Source organism: Gossypium hirsutum, chromosome D12 (genome assembly GCF_007990345.1).
Source record: "Gossypium hirsutum isolate 1008001.06 chromosome D12, Gossypium_hirsutum_v2.1, whole genome shotgun sequence".
Taxonomy (NCBI): domain Eukaryota; kingdom Viridiplantae; phylum Streptophyta; class Magnoliopsida; order Malvales; family Malvaceae; genus Gossypium; species Gossypium hirsutum.
Window position 1 is genome coordinate 62,911,004 of NC_053448.1, and position 20,818 is coordinate 62,931,821.

Consider the following 20,818-nt stretch of genomic DNA (forward strand, 5'->3'; position numbering starts at 1 on the left):
TCTATGATCTATAATAATTATTTTGGTAAAAATACAATTTATCGAATTGTTTACATTTTAACTAAGATCCAAGTAGATGTTATTGAGTTTCTTCCAAGTAATGGGTTAGTCATGTCGAGTCGAATAACCCCAAGAGAACAAGAAAGATATGCAATGTGCACATCCATTGTAGGCTCCTTTGCGAATGTTGCATTTTGTCTCATTTACTTAAAAAATGGGTAAATTAATCTCTTTACAATGATCAAAAAGCAAATGACCATTTCTATTAAAAATTTCATATTTTTCTATCGTTAAAAACTGGTTCATGTATGTGAACATGAAGTACATGCGACACACCATGTGATTTACTATCTTGTTTTTTCGTCAACCACGACAATTTTTAACATAAATGTCTAATTTGTTTTTTGATTTAATGTATAGAGATTAATTGTCTCATTTATTGAGTAGAGAGGACAAAATACAATATAATTCATAATTAAGGTTTGCATGATATTTTTACTTCCAAAATGTTATTTATTTTAAAATATTAAATATTGATAATAAAACAGTTCTCAATTTTTTTAAAATTAAAAATATAAATATAAAATTCAACCTGTTAAATTACTCAATTTTAAAATTTTAATTTAATAAAATTAACTAATATGTAATTTTTTACAAGTTACCTATAGAAAATATGCATATGTTTGTAAATTATATGTATGAAAATGGATGTAAACAAAATTTACATTTAATAAACTATTTAATTATCACTCAAATTTTAGGGTATTTTTATTTTATCACCCAAAAGAATTCATGTACATGGTTAATCATTTCATATAAATGTTGACTTATTTCAATCAATTAATAAAGAATTTATGATTTTTTTTTCTAATTTATTGCTAATAAAATCATTACTAATACAATATTAATTAAAAAACACTTCTAATCAATTCATATAAATATTGGTTTATTCCAACTTCAAATAGAATATTAATATAAAAAAGTTAATTATTATTAAACTTTGACTTCTTTTAATACCTTGCTATAATGATCGTTGAATATTAAAAGTTAGAAAAGACGAACCATTACAGTAATAAAAATAGAAAATTTTAGCATCAGTATAATAGGAAGGGGTGTAAAAAGTTATTATTAACCGTTTTAATTAAAAACATTCTCACAATTTTTTTTATTTTAAATTTCGATAATTAAATTATTAATTGTTTAGTTTACCGTATTATTAGATTTTACATTTTTTTTCCAATTATTATGTAATATCCAAGCGTATTTGTTTTTATGTGGATTTTGTCATTTTGATATGTTTATTGTATTAATCTCGCTTTCGTTTTTATGTTGTGTGATGTTAAATATATATATATTTTATGAGAGTTAATTGTAGCTCACATCTCTAAATTATGATATTCATTTTAAATTAATTTTCAAACTTCAAAATATTTTAATTATATCCTTAATTTATTGATGTTATATTAATTAGGCGTTTTAATTATTAAGATTGTTAATTTAATTGTTGAATGACATCTCGAATTTTATATGATATAATTTAAAATAAAAATAAAAAAAATAAAATGTTATAATATAACTTTTAAAAATAAAAACTAAAAATAAAATAAAAAAATAAAGGAAGAAAGAAAGAGAGTGAACTGACAAAGTTTCTATAAGCTTCAAAAATATCAAAATCAAGATATTTACAATTTTAGTAATGGAAAGACTTAATGATTTAAAGTTTGAGGATTAATGAAAAAAAGGTTATAATTTGAAGATGTTGAATGCAGTAAACTCATGTTATGAAGTTACAGCAACTTTTAATAAATTTTAACAAATACCACTAATAGCTAACTTAAAAAAAAAAAAAGAATTGCTTAGATTTATAAGGAATTAATTTTATTTTTATCTTTTCAATTTAAATTAAAGGGCGCTATTTTCTCTATCTCTTACAAGATTCCCCTTTTAATTCAAATCAGGCCGCCCTTTTATTTAAAAAGAAAAAAAAGGAAAAAAAATTCAGGCCACTCTCTCTTGCTAATGGAGCGCGAAACTGAGCAATCTCCAAAGACGAAAATGGAGTCTCTGAGAACGATCTGTGACAGAGAGTTTTCGATCCAACAGCAGAAGATAGATTCTTTGACGGCATCGTTTCCTTCGTCTCTTAATTCCATCAAGTCCCTAGCGCTTGATACTGCTCAAAATCATGGTCAGCAACCTCATTTCCTTTAATTTTATGGTTCCTACTCACTTTCTCTTTGACATACATGAGTGGAATTATGGTTCTGAAAAAGAACTAGGGTTTTGAATCTTGATAGTGAATTTCCGAGATTTTTCTTGTTATTCTATGTTTTTTACAGCCAAACTTGCAAAGTTGAAAGCCAATTTAAGAGAAGCCGAAGATGAGTTTGTCAAGGTTTTAGTTGGTATTTGCTCCCTCTGTTTTGAACTTTGCTTTTTTTTTTTTGGTTTGGATTTATATCAAATTGTTATGAATTGGAAAGCACAGTGAGTTTTTAAATGTTCTTTTATAATGCTGCTTTATAGCGAGGACCCGTAAAGAGGCGAAGCAGATGGCAACGAGGGATTCAATTTCTGCTGTAAAAGCTAGAGTAGAAGAACTTAAAAGAACTGTCCAAGTTCAAAGGAGCAGGAGGGAAGAGTATGGAACAATTATATCTCGGCAATCTCTAGGTAGTTATACACACTTAACAATGGGCTGTACTTATGGTTCATGTATGGCTCGAATGGGTTGATATATCTGGTGTTCACCTACCATGGTTTTGCATTTTTTTGCCATCTAAAATTTAAATTACAGAGATTTTGGTAATGCACATTTTCATTGTTGTTTTTCCGGTGGTTACATGGGATTAGAGCTTTGAGAATATTATTGGGGTGAGTTTTTATATAATGGATTATGCACTTCATGCATTGCATGCTGATGAAGTGAGTTAAGCTGCTATGGATATATTCCCATGCCAATTGTATTGCTAAGTCTCCATTCCTTGGTGGGTTTACTTATTTTCATTTCCTTAAGATGTTTGTACCTGCACATTTGTACTGTCTGTATGCATCTGTTTGCTATTTCCCATGCCATTTAGTGTGTAATTTGAATCTGTACCACCTATGGTTGGCAAGGAATTGCTAAGGTACCAGGAGGTCTGCTTAAGCAGTTATTTTGGATCACCATGCACCTTGAATGCTCCAATTAGCCTGATCCAAGCAAGAGAGTAACAAGAAAACTTATTCTTCGTGCCTAGTTTGCTGGAATATATGCTTATATCATGTTTTCTTCTATTTCCTGAACTATGTTTGCTTTGTTATTTACTGTTTTCCTTTTAATAATTTCATATAAAATTGTTAATTGTTTTCAGAATTCTGTGGTTTCTTTCTTTTTTCTCTGTTTGGTGTTATCCATAGCTTTGTCAAAAACTGAAGAGGATGCAGAACATGAAATAGAGGAAAATGGAGAAATTCAAGAAGCTATTTCATGGTATAATCGGGTTCTCGGTTTTCAGATTGAAGGTGGTCGTGGTAAGTGAGATAATTAGGTTGCATGGCATTTTGATCCCCCTTCTTGCCCCCGTTATTTTCTTACTGGCTCTTTGGTTTATCCAGGGGTGAAGTTTACATTCAATGATATTAACATAAAAAATCCAAAGGAAGAATATTCCTTTACCATTTGTCATGCAAATGATGCCTACTCCTGTAAGTAATTTTCTCCTTTTGTGTTAGCTGTAGTCTAAAATGGTACGTGTTCTAACATGTTTATTTTCTTCCTCATGATCTCAAGTATTGGATTGCAACCCAAACTTGAATGGCATTAAAGACTTGATTAATGAGTTGAACAGAACAAATGACTTATTTGGCTTTGTTAGAACCATCAGAGAAAAGTTTCAAGAAGCAGCAGCACTTGGTATGATTCATTGTATTCTTTTCACCCTGCATGTTTGATGCTTAAATTTTACACTGCAGTTTCAAGGATATGATTCTGTTTGTTGAGACCTTTTCTGTCATCGCTTGTAATTTAAGAAGCTATTTTTCATATACTTACCATGTGTTTCCTCCAATATAAGTTTGTAATCATTTTTCTTAATAAATTTCTTCTATCACTTATGACTCATCAGGATTGCAGCCCCAGTCCACAACTTTTGATCAGGACTGTTCCACGATCTCTTTGTCTGGTCCAGCTTTATCAGTTTCGAGTAATAGAAGTGAATCTTCTGCCAAGAAAAATGAGCATCACATTCCACTTCAAGATGCAAATAGGCAATTTAAGAAATTCAGCCATGGAAGTAAATCTCCAGCCAAGGTAAATGAAAATCAACATATTGATGGAGAACTCAATAGGAGTCCCAAGGAAGTAGTCAAATCAGATATTCTATCACCAGGTCGTCGGTCCACTCGGCTTAAAGAAGTAGCCAAATCAGAAATCTTATCACCAGTTGTTCATCGGTCCCCCCGGCTTAAGAAAGTAGCAAAACCAGATCTTTTATCACCAGTTGTTCGTCAGTCCCCTCGGCTTAAGGTATTATATCCCAATACACATGTTCTCTACCTGTCTTAGCCTGTATACGGAAAGTAGCACATATTCTTATATCTGTATGCCTTCTTTTAGAATGTTGGTGTTCTTTTCTTTGAAGAATTCAACTGATATCTGGTGGTAGTAGCTAAAAAGAAAGGGATGGAATTTGAGACTTGAGTTGTTAAGTTTGGCCTGGCTTGTTTCCTAGCCTTGCAAATAATCTGCTAGCATATCTGCAAGATTCTCATACTTGGTGGTTCAAAGTGTGACTTACATATTGTTTTCCAGGAACTCTCGGAATAATATGTTTACCCCTTGGTTTGCTTCATTTTCTAAGTTTGGGATGCATATTTATTTCTAGAATGATGTGAGTTCCCTTTTGTAATACTCTAAGCCTCTCTTTCCTTCTTTAGGCATGGAGCAGGTTCATGGATTATCTAGAATAGGTATTTGTACTATAACCTTAGAATCTCAAGACAAGGCATTTGTGCGTGTGATGAACTTGTATGGCTTGTATATTATGTGTTATTGTTTCAACTTTCAACTACATGTAAAAGTAAAACTACAATATCCATACTGAAGAATATTTCTAATTTGAGATGTCGGATATATGGCAGGCTAAGAAATGAAGTTAGACTGGAGGCTGCTTGGTTGTATCGAATTTCCGATTTCATGTTGATTTTAGGGTATGGGCTGATGTTGTACTTTCTGACTAGCCCGTGATGCAGTTAACATGCAGGATGTGGAAACTAATCTACATATAGATATCATTTAACTTAGTTGGAACCGATTGTTCTTTGAAACCCAAGTTGTGCCACTAACCCGGTATGACCTTCCAATGTTTGTATCATACTTCATTTTTGGAATGAAGTTATCGAAGATGATTAGTTAAGCTGAATGTTTAAATGCTTTAGCGTTGTTAGGTTTTGGTACTTTGTATCTTTCGGATGAATGTATTACCATTTTATCATTTATAATAATCTGCATCGCTTGCAATATCGATTTGGTTAGCCTTTTCACTTACGATATGTGGGTCCGAAGACCTCTGATTGTCCCATTTTATGTTTGCTACATTTGCTTGCAAGTTCATAGGATGTAAGTAAATTTCTTTCACTCGTAAAAGAACATTTTTGACAAATTTAGAAACAAAATAAAAGCATACAATACTTTGCATACGCATCACATACATACAGCCAGCAATTATCGATTACTTAGCAATTACTCGTAACAAAAAGCAAAAGAAACTTTTTACTAAGGGTGTGTTTACTATTTTGTTCTAAAAGCTGTGGTAAATAGATAGAAGGAAAAGTAGCTTTTTAAGCCTATTTTTCAAGTTAAATTAAAAGGCTGATTTTTTCTTTTCTTTTTTTGAATTTTTAAAAGCTATCTGGATATCAATTTATAAATTTCTCTCATTTATATTATTATAATAATTAAATTCTACAAATGAATTATATTAGTTATTTAAAAAAACTTAAAACTATATTTTATATATTATAATATTTTTTAATGATATATATTATAATATAAATACAACATATAGAATTTGAAAATTTTATAATAACATGGCATTACGAGCTCGAAAATAAATGGAGTGTATTTAATATTATTTAGTAAATGTATTTACTAATTCTATTTCTTTTGGCTCATAAAATTTAAATTAATTTGTTTTTTTTTTGTAATTTTGTATATACATGAATATGATGCATTATTATTAGTTTCATTCTATATATTTTATTGTATTTTTCACATGTACGTGTTTTATAAATGTACTGTCTACATGCATATGTCATGGGTTGCGCATGGGAGGATGCAACCATTACAAACTTGTGCGATCCATCGTATTTGAGGGAGGTCATTTGGCCCAACCAAACTGGCCCGTTGCCTGGAGAGATTAAAAGCCCATCTCAAGAGCCTGGTAAATATGGAAAGTGATTCAGGAAGATATGATTATGTAATCTTAGAGTTCTAATTGTGTACAACTTCTAATTGTGTAAGAGTTCTAATTGTATACAGCTTTTAATTGTAGCCATTGATGTACTTTGATTTACACCGTTGATTTTAGGGAGGCTCAACTATAAATAGAGACCTCTCTGCTCATTGTAATTCGTTCAGTTATCAATAAGAATTTTGAGAGTATTCATTCAAACTTTCCTCTCAAGTGTTCTTGCTTTCCCGTGGCTTTCGTTCATCTTTCAAGGTTCGTTCTTGCTTCGCTCTTCTGCTGTTCTTCGTGAGAGAGAGCAGTGAGGGAATTACGTTGAATCCTTTATCGTTGCAATTTAGGCTGACTTAGGCATTTTTGAGCAAAGAAGCTTCCTAAGGCCGCACGGATCGCGTGGGAAAAACTTAAGTCCGTGACAGTTGGTATTAGAGCCAAGGTTCAAAGCCACCGTTGAAAGATGTCGAAAGAAGTTGAGGGAATGGAGACCCGTGGTAGGGCTAGGAAAGCTAGTCGCTTAAGGGACATATTATCAGCTTTAGAGGATCGTGTCGTCACTCTCGAGAATTTCGTGAGGGATATCAAGGAGAGGATTGATGATGTCGATGATAGGCTCCATGATGGATTGCAGTCCATGCAGGAGTAGCTCAAAGTGTATGTGACGGATAATGTGGAACAGTTGACTGGTAGAGACGATGCCATCGAGGCTCTGGTGGCGACCTTGAAAGGGGAGATTACGGAGCTCAAGGGTGAACTCACAATCTACAAGGCTGCTTTGGGCAGTGGTGGGTTAGCTGCTGTCGCACCCAAGCCCAATATTGATGTTCCCAAGCCCAATGAGTTCAAGGGAACAAGGTCCGTAAGAGAGGTGGACAACTTTTTGTGGGGAATCGAGTAATACTTCTGTGCCAAAGGCATCACAGAAGATGTCACTAAGGTAACTACTGCTGCGATGTATTTATCTGGCGTTGCTTTATTGTGGTGGCGTCGTAGGTCCACTGATGTGAGACGTGGTGGGACCAAAATCGGAATATGGGAGGAGTTTTTATGTGAGTTCAAAGTACAGTTTTACCCAAAGTATGCCGAAGATAAGGCTCGGGCAAAGTTGCATCGGCTTGCGCAACAAGGCACTATGAGGGAGTATGTGCAGGAGTTTAGTGAACTTATGCTCTAAATCTCAGATATGGGGGAGAAAGAGGCATTCTTTTCCTTCATGGACGGATTAAAATCGTGGGCGAAGCAAGAGTTGCAACGCCGAGGAGTTCAAGAACTCACCAAGGCTATGTCAGTAGTAGAATTGCTTGCGAAATTTGGTGGGAAGAAAGACAATCCCAATTCTTCTAAGCTCAGATTTAATCAAAAGAGTAATAGTGGGGGGGATAAAGAAAGGCCCACTAGGGACGGCAATGGTAAGAAGCCTTGGGACAAGAGAAATAGTGGGCCTATAAGTTACTTTCACTGTGACGGTCCACATATGATCAAGGACTGCCCAAAGAAGGCCGCTCTCACGGCCATAGAAGCAAAAAGGGAATCCGATGTAGAGGATAACAGTATTGGTTCGATACTAGGGGGTATCAAAGATAGAATGAGCCATGGTTTGATGTTTGTAGACATCATTGTGGCTGGTAAAAAATTGAATGTGCTCGTTGACACAAGGGCCTCTGATTTGTTCATGCCTGAGGAGGCTGCTTGTAAACTAGGCCTCAATATAGATAAAGAAGTGGGTCGGATCAAAACAGTGAACTCAGAAAGTGTTTCAATCAAGGGGGTTGCAAAAGGAGTGGATCTTCAGCTCGATAAATGGTCAGAGAAGGTATCCATTAAGGTAATACAACTTGATGACTATGATTTTGTGGTTAGACTAAGCTTCCTTGATCAGGTTAATGCTTTTATTGCCCCTTCGAGTAATTACATAGTGATTTCGGACGCGAAACATCAATGCATGGTGAAAGTGACAAGGAAAAGAAGCTTTGAGGGAAAAACACTGTCAGCAATTCAGTTTGCTAAAGGTGTACGTAAAAATGAAGTCTCATATTTAGCCACATTGAAGATCGAAGAGACCGCGGAGTTTGTTAGTGAGACCCCGAAAGAAGTGGGTGAGTTGTTGTAATCATTCCGAGATGTAATGCCTGCTCAGTTGCCTAAAAGTTTGCCACCCAATAGGGAGGTGGACCACAAAATCGAGTTAGCGTCCAATGTGGTGCCGCCAGCAAGGGCCCCCTATCGTATGTCTCTGCCAAAATTAAAAGAGTTTCGGAAACAATTGAAGGAACTTTTGGATGCGGTATTCATTAAACCATCTAAATCCCCATATGGTGCACTAGTGTTATTCCAAAAGAATCATGATGGGTCCTTGAGAATGTGCATCGATTATCGAGTTCTAAACAAAATCACTGTGAAAAATAGGTATCCTATTCCTCTAATTGCAGATTTGTTTGATCAGCTTGGTAGTGCAAGATGGTTTACCAAGTTAGATCTGAGATCGTGGTATCATCAAGTTCGGATAGCCGAAAGGGATGAACCAAAGATAGCTTGTGTGACACGGTACAGTTCGTATGAGTTCCTTGTGATGCCTTTCGGACTCACGAATACCCCATCTACATTCTACACCCTAATGAATAAGGTACTTCAACCATTTCTTGATCGTTTTGTGGTTGTTTACCTTGATGATATTGTGGTGTATAGCAAGTCTCTTGAAGAGCACATGAAACACTTGAGGGAGGTGTTCCAAACTTTGAGGGAAAATGAGTTATTCGTCAAGGAGGAGAAATGTTCGTTTGCCCAACAAGAGGTGTCATTCCTAGGCCACATTGTGGGAGGTGGTAAGATCCGAATGGATAAGAGCAAGGTTCAAGCCATCTCAGAGTGGGAGCCTCCAACCAAGGTAACAGAGTTGAGATCTTTCATTGGGTTGGCAAATTACTATCGCCATTTTGTCGAAGGCTACTCTAGAATTACCACTCCCTTGACGGACATGTTGAAAAAGGGGAAGGTATGGGATTGGAATTCAGAATGTGAGAAGGCCTTTAATCAATTGAAGCAAGAAATGATGAGGGAACCCGTACTTGCCTTGCTGGATTTTGCGAAGCCTTGTGAGGTACACACGGGTGCATCAGATTATACTATTGGGGGAGTACTGGTGTAAGATGGGCACCAAATTACTTTCGAGAGTCGAAAGCTTAATGAGACGGAGCGTAGATATACGGTCCAAGAGAAAGAAATGACTGCGGTAGTACACTACTTACGCACATTGAGACATTATTTATTGGGTTCTAGGTTCGTGGTTCTTACCAAAAAGTTTGCCAATAGTTATTTTCTAACCGAGAAAAAGTTGTATCCCAAGCAGACTCGTTGGCAGGTTTTACTAGCAGAGTTTGATTTTACAATGGAATATAAACCAGGAAGTGCCAACATTGTGGCTGATGCACTCAGTCGAAAGATGGAATTTGCAGCAATCAGTCAACCTGATGGTTCTTTATTAGAACGCATACGAAAGGGATTGTCCCATTATCTCACGGCTAAAAATTTGATTGAGCTTGCCAAATAAGGAAAAACAAGGATATTTTGGCTTGATGGGGAGCTGTTATACACTCACGGACACCGCCTCTATGTGTCCCATTATGAGAAACTCCGTAAGGAAGTCATGAAGGAGTGTCATGACTTGAAATAGACGGGCCATCCAGGGATGCATCGCACTTTGGCCCTTTTGGAGGATCGTTACTACTGGACTCACATGGGTGCTGATGTTGAAACCTATGTGAAAACTTGTCTAGTATGCCAACAAGACAAGGTTGAGTTAAAGACTCCAGCCGGTTTACTTCAACCCTTGCCAGTTTCGGAAAAGCCATAGAAGAGTTTATCCATGGATTTTATTATTGGTTTGCCTAAGTCTGACGGGTTTGCGAGTATTCTTGTTGTGGTGGGCAGGTTTTCAAAGTATGCGACATTTATTCCGGTGACTAAGAAGTGCCCTGCAAGTAAATGTATTGTTGAAGACGTATCTTCGACATTACGTGAGTGCCACACAAAGGGATTGGCCAAAGTTGTTGGATGTGGCCCAATTTTCTTACAACTTGCAGCGAAGTGAGGCCACAAATCAAAGTCCATTTGAAATAGTGACGGGTCAACAGCCACTCACACCCAACGCTGTTGTGACCCATTATACAGGACCAAATCCGGTAGCCTATCGATTCGCAAAAGATTGGCAAGAGAATAATGACTTGGCTAGAGCTTGTTTACACAAGGCAAGTAAGCGTAGCAAGAAGTGGGCCGATCAGAACCGAAGGGATGTGCAATTTTAAGTGGGTGACTCAGTCCTTGCTAAACTACAGTTGATTTTGCGATATACTGGCTTGCACAAGGGTCTTGTGCGAAGGTATGAAGGACCGTTTAAAGTTGTGAAGAGAGTAGGCAAGGTGACTTATAAGCTTGAGTTGCCAGCAAAACTTAAAGTTCACCCGGTCTTCCATGTAAGCATGCTTAAGCCATTTCATGATGATCAAGAGGATCCGAATCGAGGCAAGTCTGAACGAGCATTGATGGGGGTAAAAGTGTCGTATGATCGTAAAGTCGAAAACATTGAGGCAGATCGGGTAATTAGACAAAAGTACCACCAACCACGGCATAAGTACTTAGTTCGATGGAAGGGACTTCCAGATGCGAAGCAAATTGGGAACCTGCCGAGGCATTGTGGCAGTTCCAAGGGAAGATTGACCAGTTCCATAAGGAGGATGCCACGAGGGCGTCGTTAGAACAAGTGGGGGAGAATGTCATGGGTTTGCGCATGGGAGCACGCAACCATGACAAACTTGTGCGATCCATCGTATTTGAGGGAGGTCATTTGGCCCAACCAAACTAGCCCGTTGCCTGGAGAGATTAAAAGCCCATCTCAAGAGCCTGGTAAATACGGAAAGTGATCCAAGAAGATATGATTATGTAATATTAGAGTTCTAATTGTAGACAGCTTCTAATTGTGTAAGAGTTCTAATTGTATACAACTTTTAATTGTAGCCATTGATGTACTTTGATTTACACCGTTGATTTTAGGGAGGCTCAACTATAAATAGAGACATCTCTGCTCATTGTAATTCGTTCAGTTATCAATAAGAATTTTGAGAGTATTCACTCAAACTTTCCTCTCAAATGTTCTTGCTTTCTCGTGGCTTTCGTTCATCTTTCAAGGTTCGTTCTTGCTTTGTTCTTTTGCTGTTCTTCGTGAGAGAGAGCAGTGAGGGAATTACATTGAATCCTTTATCGTTGCAAGTTAGGCTGACTAAGGTGTTTTTGAGCAAAGAAGCTGCCTAAGGCCGGACGGATCGCGTGGGAAAAACCTAAGTCCGTGACACATACACGTGTCATAGATTTTTAGTATATTATAGTTTTTTTATAACATATTTATTATAATAATGAGTTATTATAAATTTATTTATATTAGCACTACAATTTAAGTTAAATATTTGTTAATATCAAAATAATAATTTGATATCGTGTAAATTATTTTTAAATATTTTTATTTTAATTTAACTTTATGTATTCCATATATTATAATATTAATGAATTTACATATTTTTTAAATATATCTTTTTTAACTTTCAATAAAATATATCTTTTTCTACTTTACATCATCATTATAAAAATAGACATTTATTATGAAATAATAATAATAATGCAAAAAACACAAAAACAATAGAAGATGATAAGCGGGATTTCTATTGCATTTATTTCTTTTTCATCACATTACAAGTAGTACACTCATATATATATAGAGAGAGAGATATTAGACTCTTCGTTTTCTAATACATAGATAGAAAAATGGTTGTAACTAGATGAAAGGTAAAAAGTTAAAGAATATGAAATGTTGAACATCCACTTAATAGTATTCATAACAATATTTTATTTTTCAAGTGCTTTTGGACAAAAATGTTAAAATTTGCCATGCGTTTAAAAAAATATTTTTCAACATGAATAACAATCGGACTCCAATATTTTTCAAGTGATAATGAACTCGATATCCCTTAAGCATCATTTCAAAAATACTTTTCTTAACCCTTTTCAAAAATAATTTTTAATTATAATAATAAATTGACCTTAATATTTGTCAAGTCAGGTATGAAAGAACTCGATATCCTTTAATTATGGTTTCAAGTTGTGAAAAAACTGATCTCTCATTTAAAGTATCATCTTACTCAATTTTATATTTAGCCGAAATTCAATGTAATAATAAAAGAAAAACAAGTGTACCGTAAAAAGGATTATATACTATTCTCAAGTTTCCTTTATGCTAAGAAAGGTAAAAAAGGAAAAAAAGAAAAAGAAAAACATAAAGGAAGGGTTGCTTACTCTTACAGTGCAATAGTCAATTAAAAAGTTCCAAAGCGTACTGTAAGCTCAACAATCAAAGCTTAATGCACCTTTGTGTGTAAGGACACAAAAAAGGATACACCTTTGTGTGTAAGCTGCTTCGTTAACAAGTTTATTATTTGAATAAAGCGTGATTTCAAACATTTTTATTGTTATTAAAAATAAAAAATAATGCAAAGCTAAAAAACCTAGGTATAATCATAGATCTAAAGAAAAAGTAAATCAACTATTTTTATTTGAATCTACAATTTAAGTTTATTTTTAAAAATAGATTCTTTCTATTTTATAGTTAAAAAAATAAAATCTAAGAACATAATTTTAATGTTTTATAAGGGTAACTATGTGATTTAATGTTTTTAAAAAATAGTTTATTTCTAAAAACACTCACTATTTTATAGTTAAAAAAATAAAATCTAAGAAAAACATAAGGGTAACTATGTAATTTAATGTTTTATAAAAATAGTTTATTTGTAAAAACACCCACTATCTCATTATGATATAACTCCTCTTCTCCTCAATGCCCACTTTCCTTTTAATATTTTCATTATTTTTCTAAATATAAAATTTATATATATTCATTTGTATATGATTTTTCACTTAATTATCTTTTGAGAAATCTTAAAAACATTTTAATGAGATACTTATAAATTAAATAATTATCTTTGACCTTCTTAAAAACATAATAATAAACCTTCATGGTTGTTTTTTTATTAATTTAAACTTTTTTTTTAAATATTTTTGTTTTAATGTATAACATAATAAAATATTAATTAATCAACCTCTATTTAAGTCGCTTTCGCTCACCGCCCTTCTTTTATGTTTGCCAAGCGAGTCTTTTAATTTTCTCTGCATAGTAGCGACTGAAGGAGTGGTATTTGGTAGTACGCCCTTTTCCTCTCTGTTTTTTTTTTAAAATTTAATTTAATTTAATTTATTCACTTTTTTATTAACATTATTGGTTGATAAGTGGTTTTCCGGTAGCGGTTTTCCGTCGAAGCTTGTACGCGTTTCTGTTTATTTCTTCTTATTGTTGTTGGATCTACGGTTTTTCTTTATTTTTTAACTGATTTTTTTTCGCTCGTTTGGGTTTTTTTTTTACTACGATTTCTTAGATCTTTGTTTACTGCTTTGTCTTATCTAGGGTTTGACGGGATCTTAGCGTTTTTTAAGCTATTGTTGTTATGTATTAGGGTTTTCATTTTGCTGTTTGACTGTGATATGTTTTGCTTCATTTGATCTGTTATATGGTTGCGTATTTTCACTCTCTTTAAATTAGGATTATTTGATGTTTAGGGTTTAGTTATGTTATGATAGTGGAGAACGCTTTTAAAGTTACATCGAGGAGAATAATTTTTTATTTTTTGTTTTGAAAACACGCTTAGTGCTTGTTGGCTTTCTGTCCTTGTGCAGTTATCTTCATGGGTAGGAAGAAGAGAAGTGATAATCCTTCTGGGGGCGAGAGCTCTCAGTCTCATGATACTGGTGCTGGTAGTGGTCAGGGTCCCCAACGTCCTCCTCAACAACAAGGGGGAAGTGGAGGTTACTCGGGTGGACGAGGTTGGGCTCCACAATCCCAGCAAGGAGGTCGGGGTGGTTATGGCACTGGTGGTCGGGGTCGTGGAATGCCACAACAGCAGTATGGTGGAGGACCTCCTGAATACCAAGGTAGAGGAAGGGGAGGTTCTTCTCAGCAAGGAGGTCGTGGGGGATATGGTGGCGGTCGAGGTAGTGGTGACCATGGTGGAGGACCTTTTGCTGGTGGACCATCCCGACCACCTGTTCCCGAGCTGCACCAAGCAACCCAACCTATGCAAGTTGAGGTGATCCGCCAGCCTGCTCCGTCTGAGGCAGGCTCATCATCCAGGCCACCACCAGAGCCTGTACCATTGACCGAGCATTTTCAACAGCTTTCCATCCAGCAAGAAGCTGGCCAAGCAATTCAGCCAGTCCCTCCATCAAGCAAGTCAGTGAGGTTTCCTCTTCGACCTGGAAAGGGTAGCACTGGCATAAGGTGCATTGTCAAAGCTAATCATTTCTTTGCTGAATTGCCAGATAAAGATTTGCACCAGTATGATGTGAGTTCTTTTATAATAAGCCTTTTCTTTGTTTCCTTTATCTGCTGATTCTTGATTAGCATTGTCAATGGAAATAGGTTACTATTACACCGGAGGTAGCATCTCGAGGAGTGAACCGGGCTGTCATGGAGCAGCTAGTGAAATTATATAGAGAATCACATCTAGGAAAGCGCCTTCCTGCTTATGATGGCCGGAAGAGTCTTTACACTGCTGGGCCTCTCCCTTTTGTGTCCAAGGAGTTTAAGATCACCCTTACCGACGAGGATGATGGTTCAGGACAGCCAAGGTTGTTGATTGATTCCCTTTTTATTTTCATTCAATATTCATTTGCACATTTATTTGTTATGCTGCTTCTATTTTTGCTAGAACTTGTTTTTTAGGAAAAAAAAATATATCCTTCTCACATTTGTCCATAGGATCTGATGTTAGAAACTTCAAAAGTTTGTTCTGGCTTGGAAGTGTCAAGGTTTCATTTTGTTTCAGAAAACATAGTCCATTTTCATTTTCGTGAAGCATTGTTTTAAGAGAAAAATGGATTTGTTTCAAATATAAAACAAGAAAAGAAAAATGTTTTCAAATTAAATGGGTTAACCTAAAACATTTTCTATAAAAACTGTTTTTCAGAAAATGAAAAGGGAAAATAAAAATGTTCTCTCAAACCAACTGATTTCTAAATGCCTTCTGACTGGTAATGGGTTGTATGGAATGGGACATTGAATTGTTTTTTGTTGACATCTGTGTTCCATCACTTATTATATATTCTTGATGCAGAAGAGACCGGGACTTTAAAGTTGTAATCAAATTGGCTGCTCGTGCTGATCTGCACCATCTTGGACTCTTTTTGCAAGGGAGACAAGCTGATGCACCTCAGGAAGCTCTTCAGGTTCTTGACATTGTTCTTCGTGAATTACCTACTACCAGGTACTGCGTTTTGGTTATTATTATTTTTTCATCTGTTTACCATGCTGCTTCTGGCTTTCAAATTTTGATACATGTGAGGGTACAGGTATTGTCCTGTTGGCCGTTCATTCTACTCACCTGACCTAGGGAGAAGGCAGCCTTTGGGTGAGGGATTAGAAAGCTGGCGTGGCTTTTATCAAAGCATTCGTCCTACACAGATGGGACTATCGCTGAATATTGGTATTGTTGTTATGAGACAACCATTTTCATTTGATCTATATTGCATGCCTGGGTGGTTTATTCATATGTCATTGCACCTGTATTTTATCTCTGTGCCTTAATCTAACCTGGTCTTATGGTGACAATTATCTGCTGGACAGATATGTCTTCTACTGCTTTCATTGAGCCTTTGCCTGTTATTGATTTTGTAACACAATTGCTAAACCGTGATGTTTCTAGACCACTATCTGATGCTGATCGTGTGAAGGTAAGATTTTCTTAAATTTCCTTCTGATTGGAAATATTAAGTACAGATTACTTTGTCATCTTTGTTATTTATTCTTTCTTATTGGTAAACCAGCTATTTCCTGACATCTATTATTAGGGATTGTGCATGATTTCATTTGTTTCAGCAGGTGAAAAAGTCTGCTAGAAAATAGTATGTTCTCCCTTTAGTTATCATCCTACCATGTTCATTTTGGTTTCCTTTTTTGTATGAATAGATTAAAAAGGCTCTTAGAGGAGTCAAAGTAGAAGTTACACATCGTGGCAACATGCGAAGAAAATATCGAATATCGGGTTTAACATCACAAGCAACTAGAGAGTTGACGTGAGTATTACTATAATTCTTTGATGTGATGTCTTTTAGAGGATCTCTATTTTTGTAATGTGAATTGTATGCATTATTTTTTTAACCTGTAAGTATAGAAAATGTTTAATCTGTTTCAAGCAACTAAATTGTCTTTTAAAAAGTCGCATAATATTATTGAACGTAAACCTTTTCCTGATATTGTGCTTTGCGAACATAGGCCAATATTAGAGCAATGATCTATGTGTTAGATTTCCTTGTTACTTGTGATATGGTGTCGGTCCTAATTCTCTAACAGACTTTATTGTTTATAGTTTTCCTGTAGATGATAGAGGTACAATGAAATCTGTTGTGGAGTATTTCCACGAAACTTATGGTTTCATCATTCAACATACCCAATGGCCTTGTCTACAAGTTGGAAACCAGCAGAGACCAAATTATTTGCCAATGGAGGTAAATTCCTTTAGACTGAGAAGGTAATTGGTATATGGATATGTAGTGCTAATGACTTGTGATTCACGTAGGTATGCAAGATTGTCGAGGGTCAGAGGTACTCAAAGAGATTGAATGAGAAACAAATTACTGCTTTACTGAAGGTCACCTGCCAGCGTCCTCAGGAAAGAGAGTATGATATTATGAAGGTTCGACATTTTTGCTTTTTCTTTTGTGTTTCTAAACACTTTCGCTTTATCTCGCCTCACTATTTTTTTTCATTTTTTGTATGATGAGTGGATGTGACGTATTAGTCTGTAATAATTTGCATCAAAACTACTTAAATTGTCTCCTTTTTTATTTTTTTGTCTGTAGTTTTCATGTGAACAATTGCCTTGTAAAAATATAATTATTGTGTATGCCAAACTGTGTTCAACTCAAGGGCTAAATAATAAGTGAGAACTAATATAATATCCATCTTGTGATTACCTTTGGATCTAAAAATCTACAGCATATTTGTGTCTTACTATCATCTTTTGCTTGAACTTTTTCTTATACAAAATTGTCAATTAAGTTAATGGTTTGTTACTGGCGGACTAATTTGTTAAATTCCTTTATAGACGGTACAACATAATGCTTATCATGAAGACCCGTATGCTAAGGAATTTGGAATTAAAATTAGTGAGAAGCTTGCTTCAGTTGAAGCGCGTATTCTGCCTCCACCGTGGGTAAGTTATCAATTATTGTGTTATTTTTTCTGCAATTTTATAATTCCTTTCATATTTTTATTTGTGATTGATTTTTGTTCTCTGTGCAGCTTAAATATCATGATACTGGTAAAGAGAAGGATTGCCTGCCTCAGGTTGGGCAATGGAATATGATGAACAAGGTATCTCTTACTGTTTCAAAGCTAGGTCATACATTTTAGTTGTTGAATTTCCATTCACACTGTGTATTTGGTTTTAATTTAAACTAGTCTTATCCATACCGAATCTATAGGTAGAATAGATAAATGACTTGGTTACCTACTTGAAAAGAAAATGAGTTATAGGTATCCTAACTGCATGAAGTTCATCTGTTCAATCTCGAATGGTTGAATGTGAAGTCTTGTGCTTTTTCTGATTTCTAATTATTTTGTTGCAGAAAATGGTTAATGGTGGGACTGTAAACAACTGGATCTGCATAAACTTTTCTCGGCAAGTCCAGGATAGTTTGGCACGGAGGTTTTGTTATGAGCTTGCACAAATGTGTTACATCTCTGGCATGGTAAGGGAGTTGTAGTGCACTCTGACATTAGTCTGTCTTTGTGATCTCAATTTGGTACTGTTTTTATTTTGAATAGAATTCTTTTTAACATTGATGCTCATGTCATTTGCAGGCCTTTACTCCTGAACCAGTGCTTCCTCCAATTAGTGCTCGTCCTGAGTATGTTGAGAGGGTTTTGAAAACACGGTATCATGATGCCATGATTAAACTGCAGCCGCAGAACAAAGAACTTGACCTGCTTATTGTTATTCTTCCAGATAATAATGGCTCTCTTTATGGTATAAATTTTCTGGTCTGAAATTTGTTTCTTTAAAAAAGATTCATGCTGATCTCTGAATCATTCTATTTCCCTTGCAGGTGATTTGAAAAGGATTTGTGAGACTGATCTTGGTATTGTTTCCCAGTGCTGCTTGACTAAACATGTATTTAGAATGAGCAAACAATATTTGGCCAATGTGGCATTGAAAATTAATGTCAAGGTTGGGGGAAGAAATACTGTTCTTGTTGATGCAATATCACGAAGGATACCTCTTGTCAGTGACCGTCCGACTATAATTTTTGGTGCTGATGTTACCCATCCTCACCCTGGGGAGGATTCAAGCCCTTCTATTGCAGCTGTATGCTTTCTTATCTGTTTTTTATGCTTGCATTTTTCTTTCCATGATTGTTGTATTTGAAATTGTAATCATAAAAAAATGTTCAGGTTGTTGCCTCTCAAGATTGGCCAGAGGTTACAAAGTATGCTGGCCTGGTTTGTGCTCAAGCTCATCGACAGGAGCTCATCCAAGATTTATTCAAGACATGGCAGGATCCTGCAAGGGGGACTGTTTCTGGTGGCATGATTAAGTAAGGTTTTCTTCCTGTGCTTTTAATTATTAACTTGATCCGTTTCATAGATTTCAACTGTAGTTTATTTGAATTTGGTTTCTTATTTTTGTTCTCTGGTGATACAGGGAGCTCTTAATATCTTTCCGACGAGCCACTGGACAGAAGCCACAGCGCATTATATTCTACAGGTACAGTCGAGCTCCTTTTATTCTCTTCCCCTGCCCCTTCTTTTCTCTTGGTTTTATTAATTTATTAATGTTTTTATTTTCTATATGCAGAGATGGTGTCAGCGAAGGCCAGTTCTATCAAGTTCTATTATATGAACTTGATGCTATTCGTAAGGTAAGGCTGTTCTGTTGACTACATTACTACCAACAATTCGAATGTCAGTTTGTAGTTTAAAAACTCTATCTCATTCACTCGTCATCAAGTTGACTCTCTACACATTTAACCTCAGGCATGTGCCTCATTGGAGCCAAATTATCAGCCTCCTGTTACATTTGTTGTGGTGCAAAAAAGGCATCATACAAGGTTGTTTGCTAACAATCATAATGATCGCCGTTCTGTAGACAGGAGTGGGAATATTTTGCCTGGTAAGGAGTTATCTGTTTTTAATTTACTATGGTTTCACTTTTGTCTCGTAATTTATTACTTAAATCCTTTATGTTTTCTACAGGCACTGTGGTGGACTCCAAAATTTGTCACCCAACGGAGTTTGACTTCTACTTATGCAGCCATGCTGGGATTCAGGTTTGATTTGCTTTCATTTCTGTACTAGAATGTTTGTATCGTTTTGTCTGCTTTGGTATTATTAGATTAGTTGGTCGTACTAATGTGTTTTTAATATCTTTTTCGCCTTGGTACAGGGTACAAGCCGTCCAGCTCATTACCATGTGCTATGGGATGAGAACAAGTTTACAGCTGATGCATTACAGTCCCTTACAAATAACCTTTGCTATACGTATGTTCTTTGCCACATCTTTTTTTCTTTTTTTTTGAGGCAGTAATATGATTTGGCATCTGAACTTATTTTAACCTTTTGCAGATATGCAAGGTGCACACGATCAGTGTCGATTGGTAAGTTCTAGTCATCCAAATGGAAATTGAGTTGTCTTTTAGTTTTCGACTCCTTGCCCCAATTTAACAATCTTGAAACTAACAAATGTATGCAGTTCCCCCTGCGTACTACGCACATCTTGCTGCATTCCGAGCTCGCTTTTATATGGAACCAGAAACATCAGACAGTGGATCAATGACAAGTGGCACAGCTGCAGGGCGTGGAGGTGGAGCTGCAGCTGCTGGTGGGCGTAGCACAAGAGGACCTGGTGCTAGTGCTGCCGTCAGACCTCTGCCTGCCCTCAAGGAAAATGTCAAGCGTGTTATGTTCTACTGTTAAGGGAGTGCTTGTATTTTGAGCATCTATTTTGTTGGGCTTTGCTTATTGGTATTTCGAACAATATCTAGTTTGTTTGGTGTTGCGTGGATTATTGAACTAAACTTGTTGAACTTTGGTGTTAAAACTATGTTAATTTTATGATTATTCGCTTGTGAACATTAAATAATGTCTTGTATTGTACTTGCTGTTCCTTTGCTACTAAAGTAACTTTAAAACCCAAGTTGTTTAAACTTGAAAATGGATTCATGGTAGGTGTCTCATCGGAAGGTATCTTTTGCTTGGTCAATTCTCTCATTGCTTCAAATAT

The 20,818-nt window shown here is 35.6% G+C and overlaps 2 protein-coding genes across 10 annotated transcripts; both read left to right on the forward strand.

The window, feature by feature from the left end:
• The first annotated feature begins 1,951 nt into the window (after positions 1–1,951).
• On the forward strand, positions 1,952–5,500 carry LOC107904759 (kinetochore protein SPC25 homolog). Of its 4 annotated transcripts, XM_016831239.2 has the most exons (9): positions 1,953–2,188; positions 2,340–2,405; positions 2,527–2,673; positions 3,400–3,513; positions 3,598–3,687; positions 3,773–3,895; positions 4,107–4,507; positions 4,918–4,950; positions 5,122–5,290. In XM_016831239.2, exons 1-8 carry the CDS (start codon positions 2,020–2,022, stop codon positions 4,948–4,950), a joined length of 1,143 nt encoding a protein of 380 aa, XP_016686728.2. In that variant the 5' UTR covers positions 1,953–2,019; the 3' UTR covers positions 5,122–5,290. The 4 variants fall into 4 exon arrangements, with proteins under 4 accessions (XP_016686727.2, XP_016686728.2, XP_040963750.1 ...); XM_016831238.2 differs by lacking the exon at positions 5,122–5,290 and having other exon boundaries at positions 1,952–2,188; positions 4,598–4,950; XM_041107816.1 differs by lacking the exon at positions 5,122–5,290 and having other exon boundaries at positions 4,793–4,950.
• Positions 5,501–13,531: 8,031 nt separating this feature from the next.
• Positions 13,532–20,674, forward strand: LOC121224458 (protein argonaute 1). 6 transcript variants are annotated; one of them, XM_041107820.1, is made up of 22 exons: positions 13,532–13,684; positions 14,217–14,881; positions 14,959–15,167; positions 15,656–15,802; positions 15,888–16,021; positions 16,162–16,268; positions 16,504–16,610; positions 16,904–17,042; positions 17,114–17,230; positions 17,642–17,749; positions 17,839–17,910; positions 18,165–18,287; positions 18,400–18,565; positions 18,645–18,904; positions 18,991–19,133; positions 19,241–19,303; positions 19,394–19,457; positions 19,573–19,708; positions 19,792–19,865; positions 19,982–20,076; positions 20,161–20,192; positions 20,288–20,674. In XM_041107820.1, exons 2-22 carry the CDS (start codon positions 14,225–14,227, stop codon positions 20,509–20,511), a joined length of 3,177 nt encoding a protein of 1,058 aa, XP_040963754.1. In that variant the 5' UTR covers positions 13,532–13,684; positions 14,217–14,224; the 3' UTR covers positions 20,512–20,674. The 6 variants fall into 6 exon arrangements, with proteins under 6 accessions (XP_040963754.1, XP_040963751.1, XP_040963752.1 ...); XM_041107817.1 differs by having other exon boundaries at positions 13,533–13,684; positions 15,653–15,802; XM_041107818.1 differs by having other exon boundaries at positions 13,540–13,687; positions 15,653–15,802.
• The last annotated feature ends 144 nt before the right edge of the window (positions 20,675–20,818 follow it).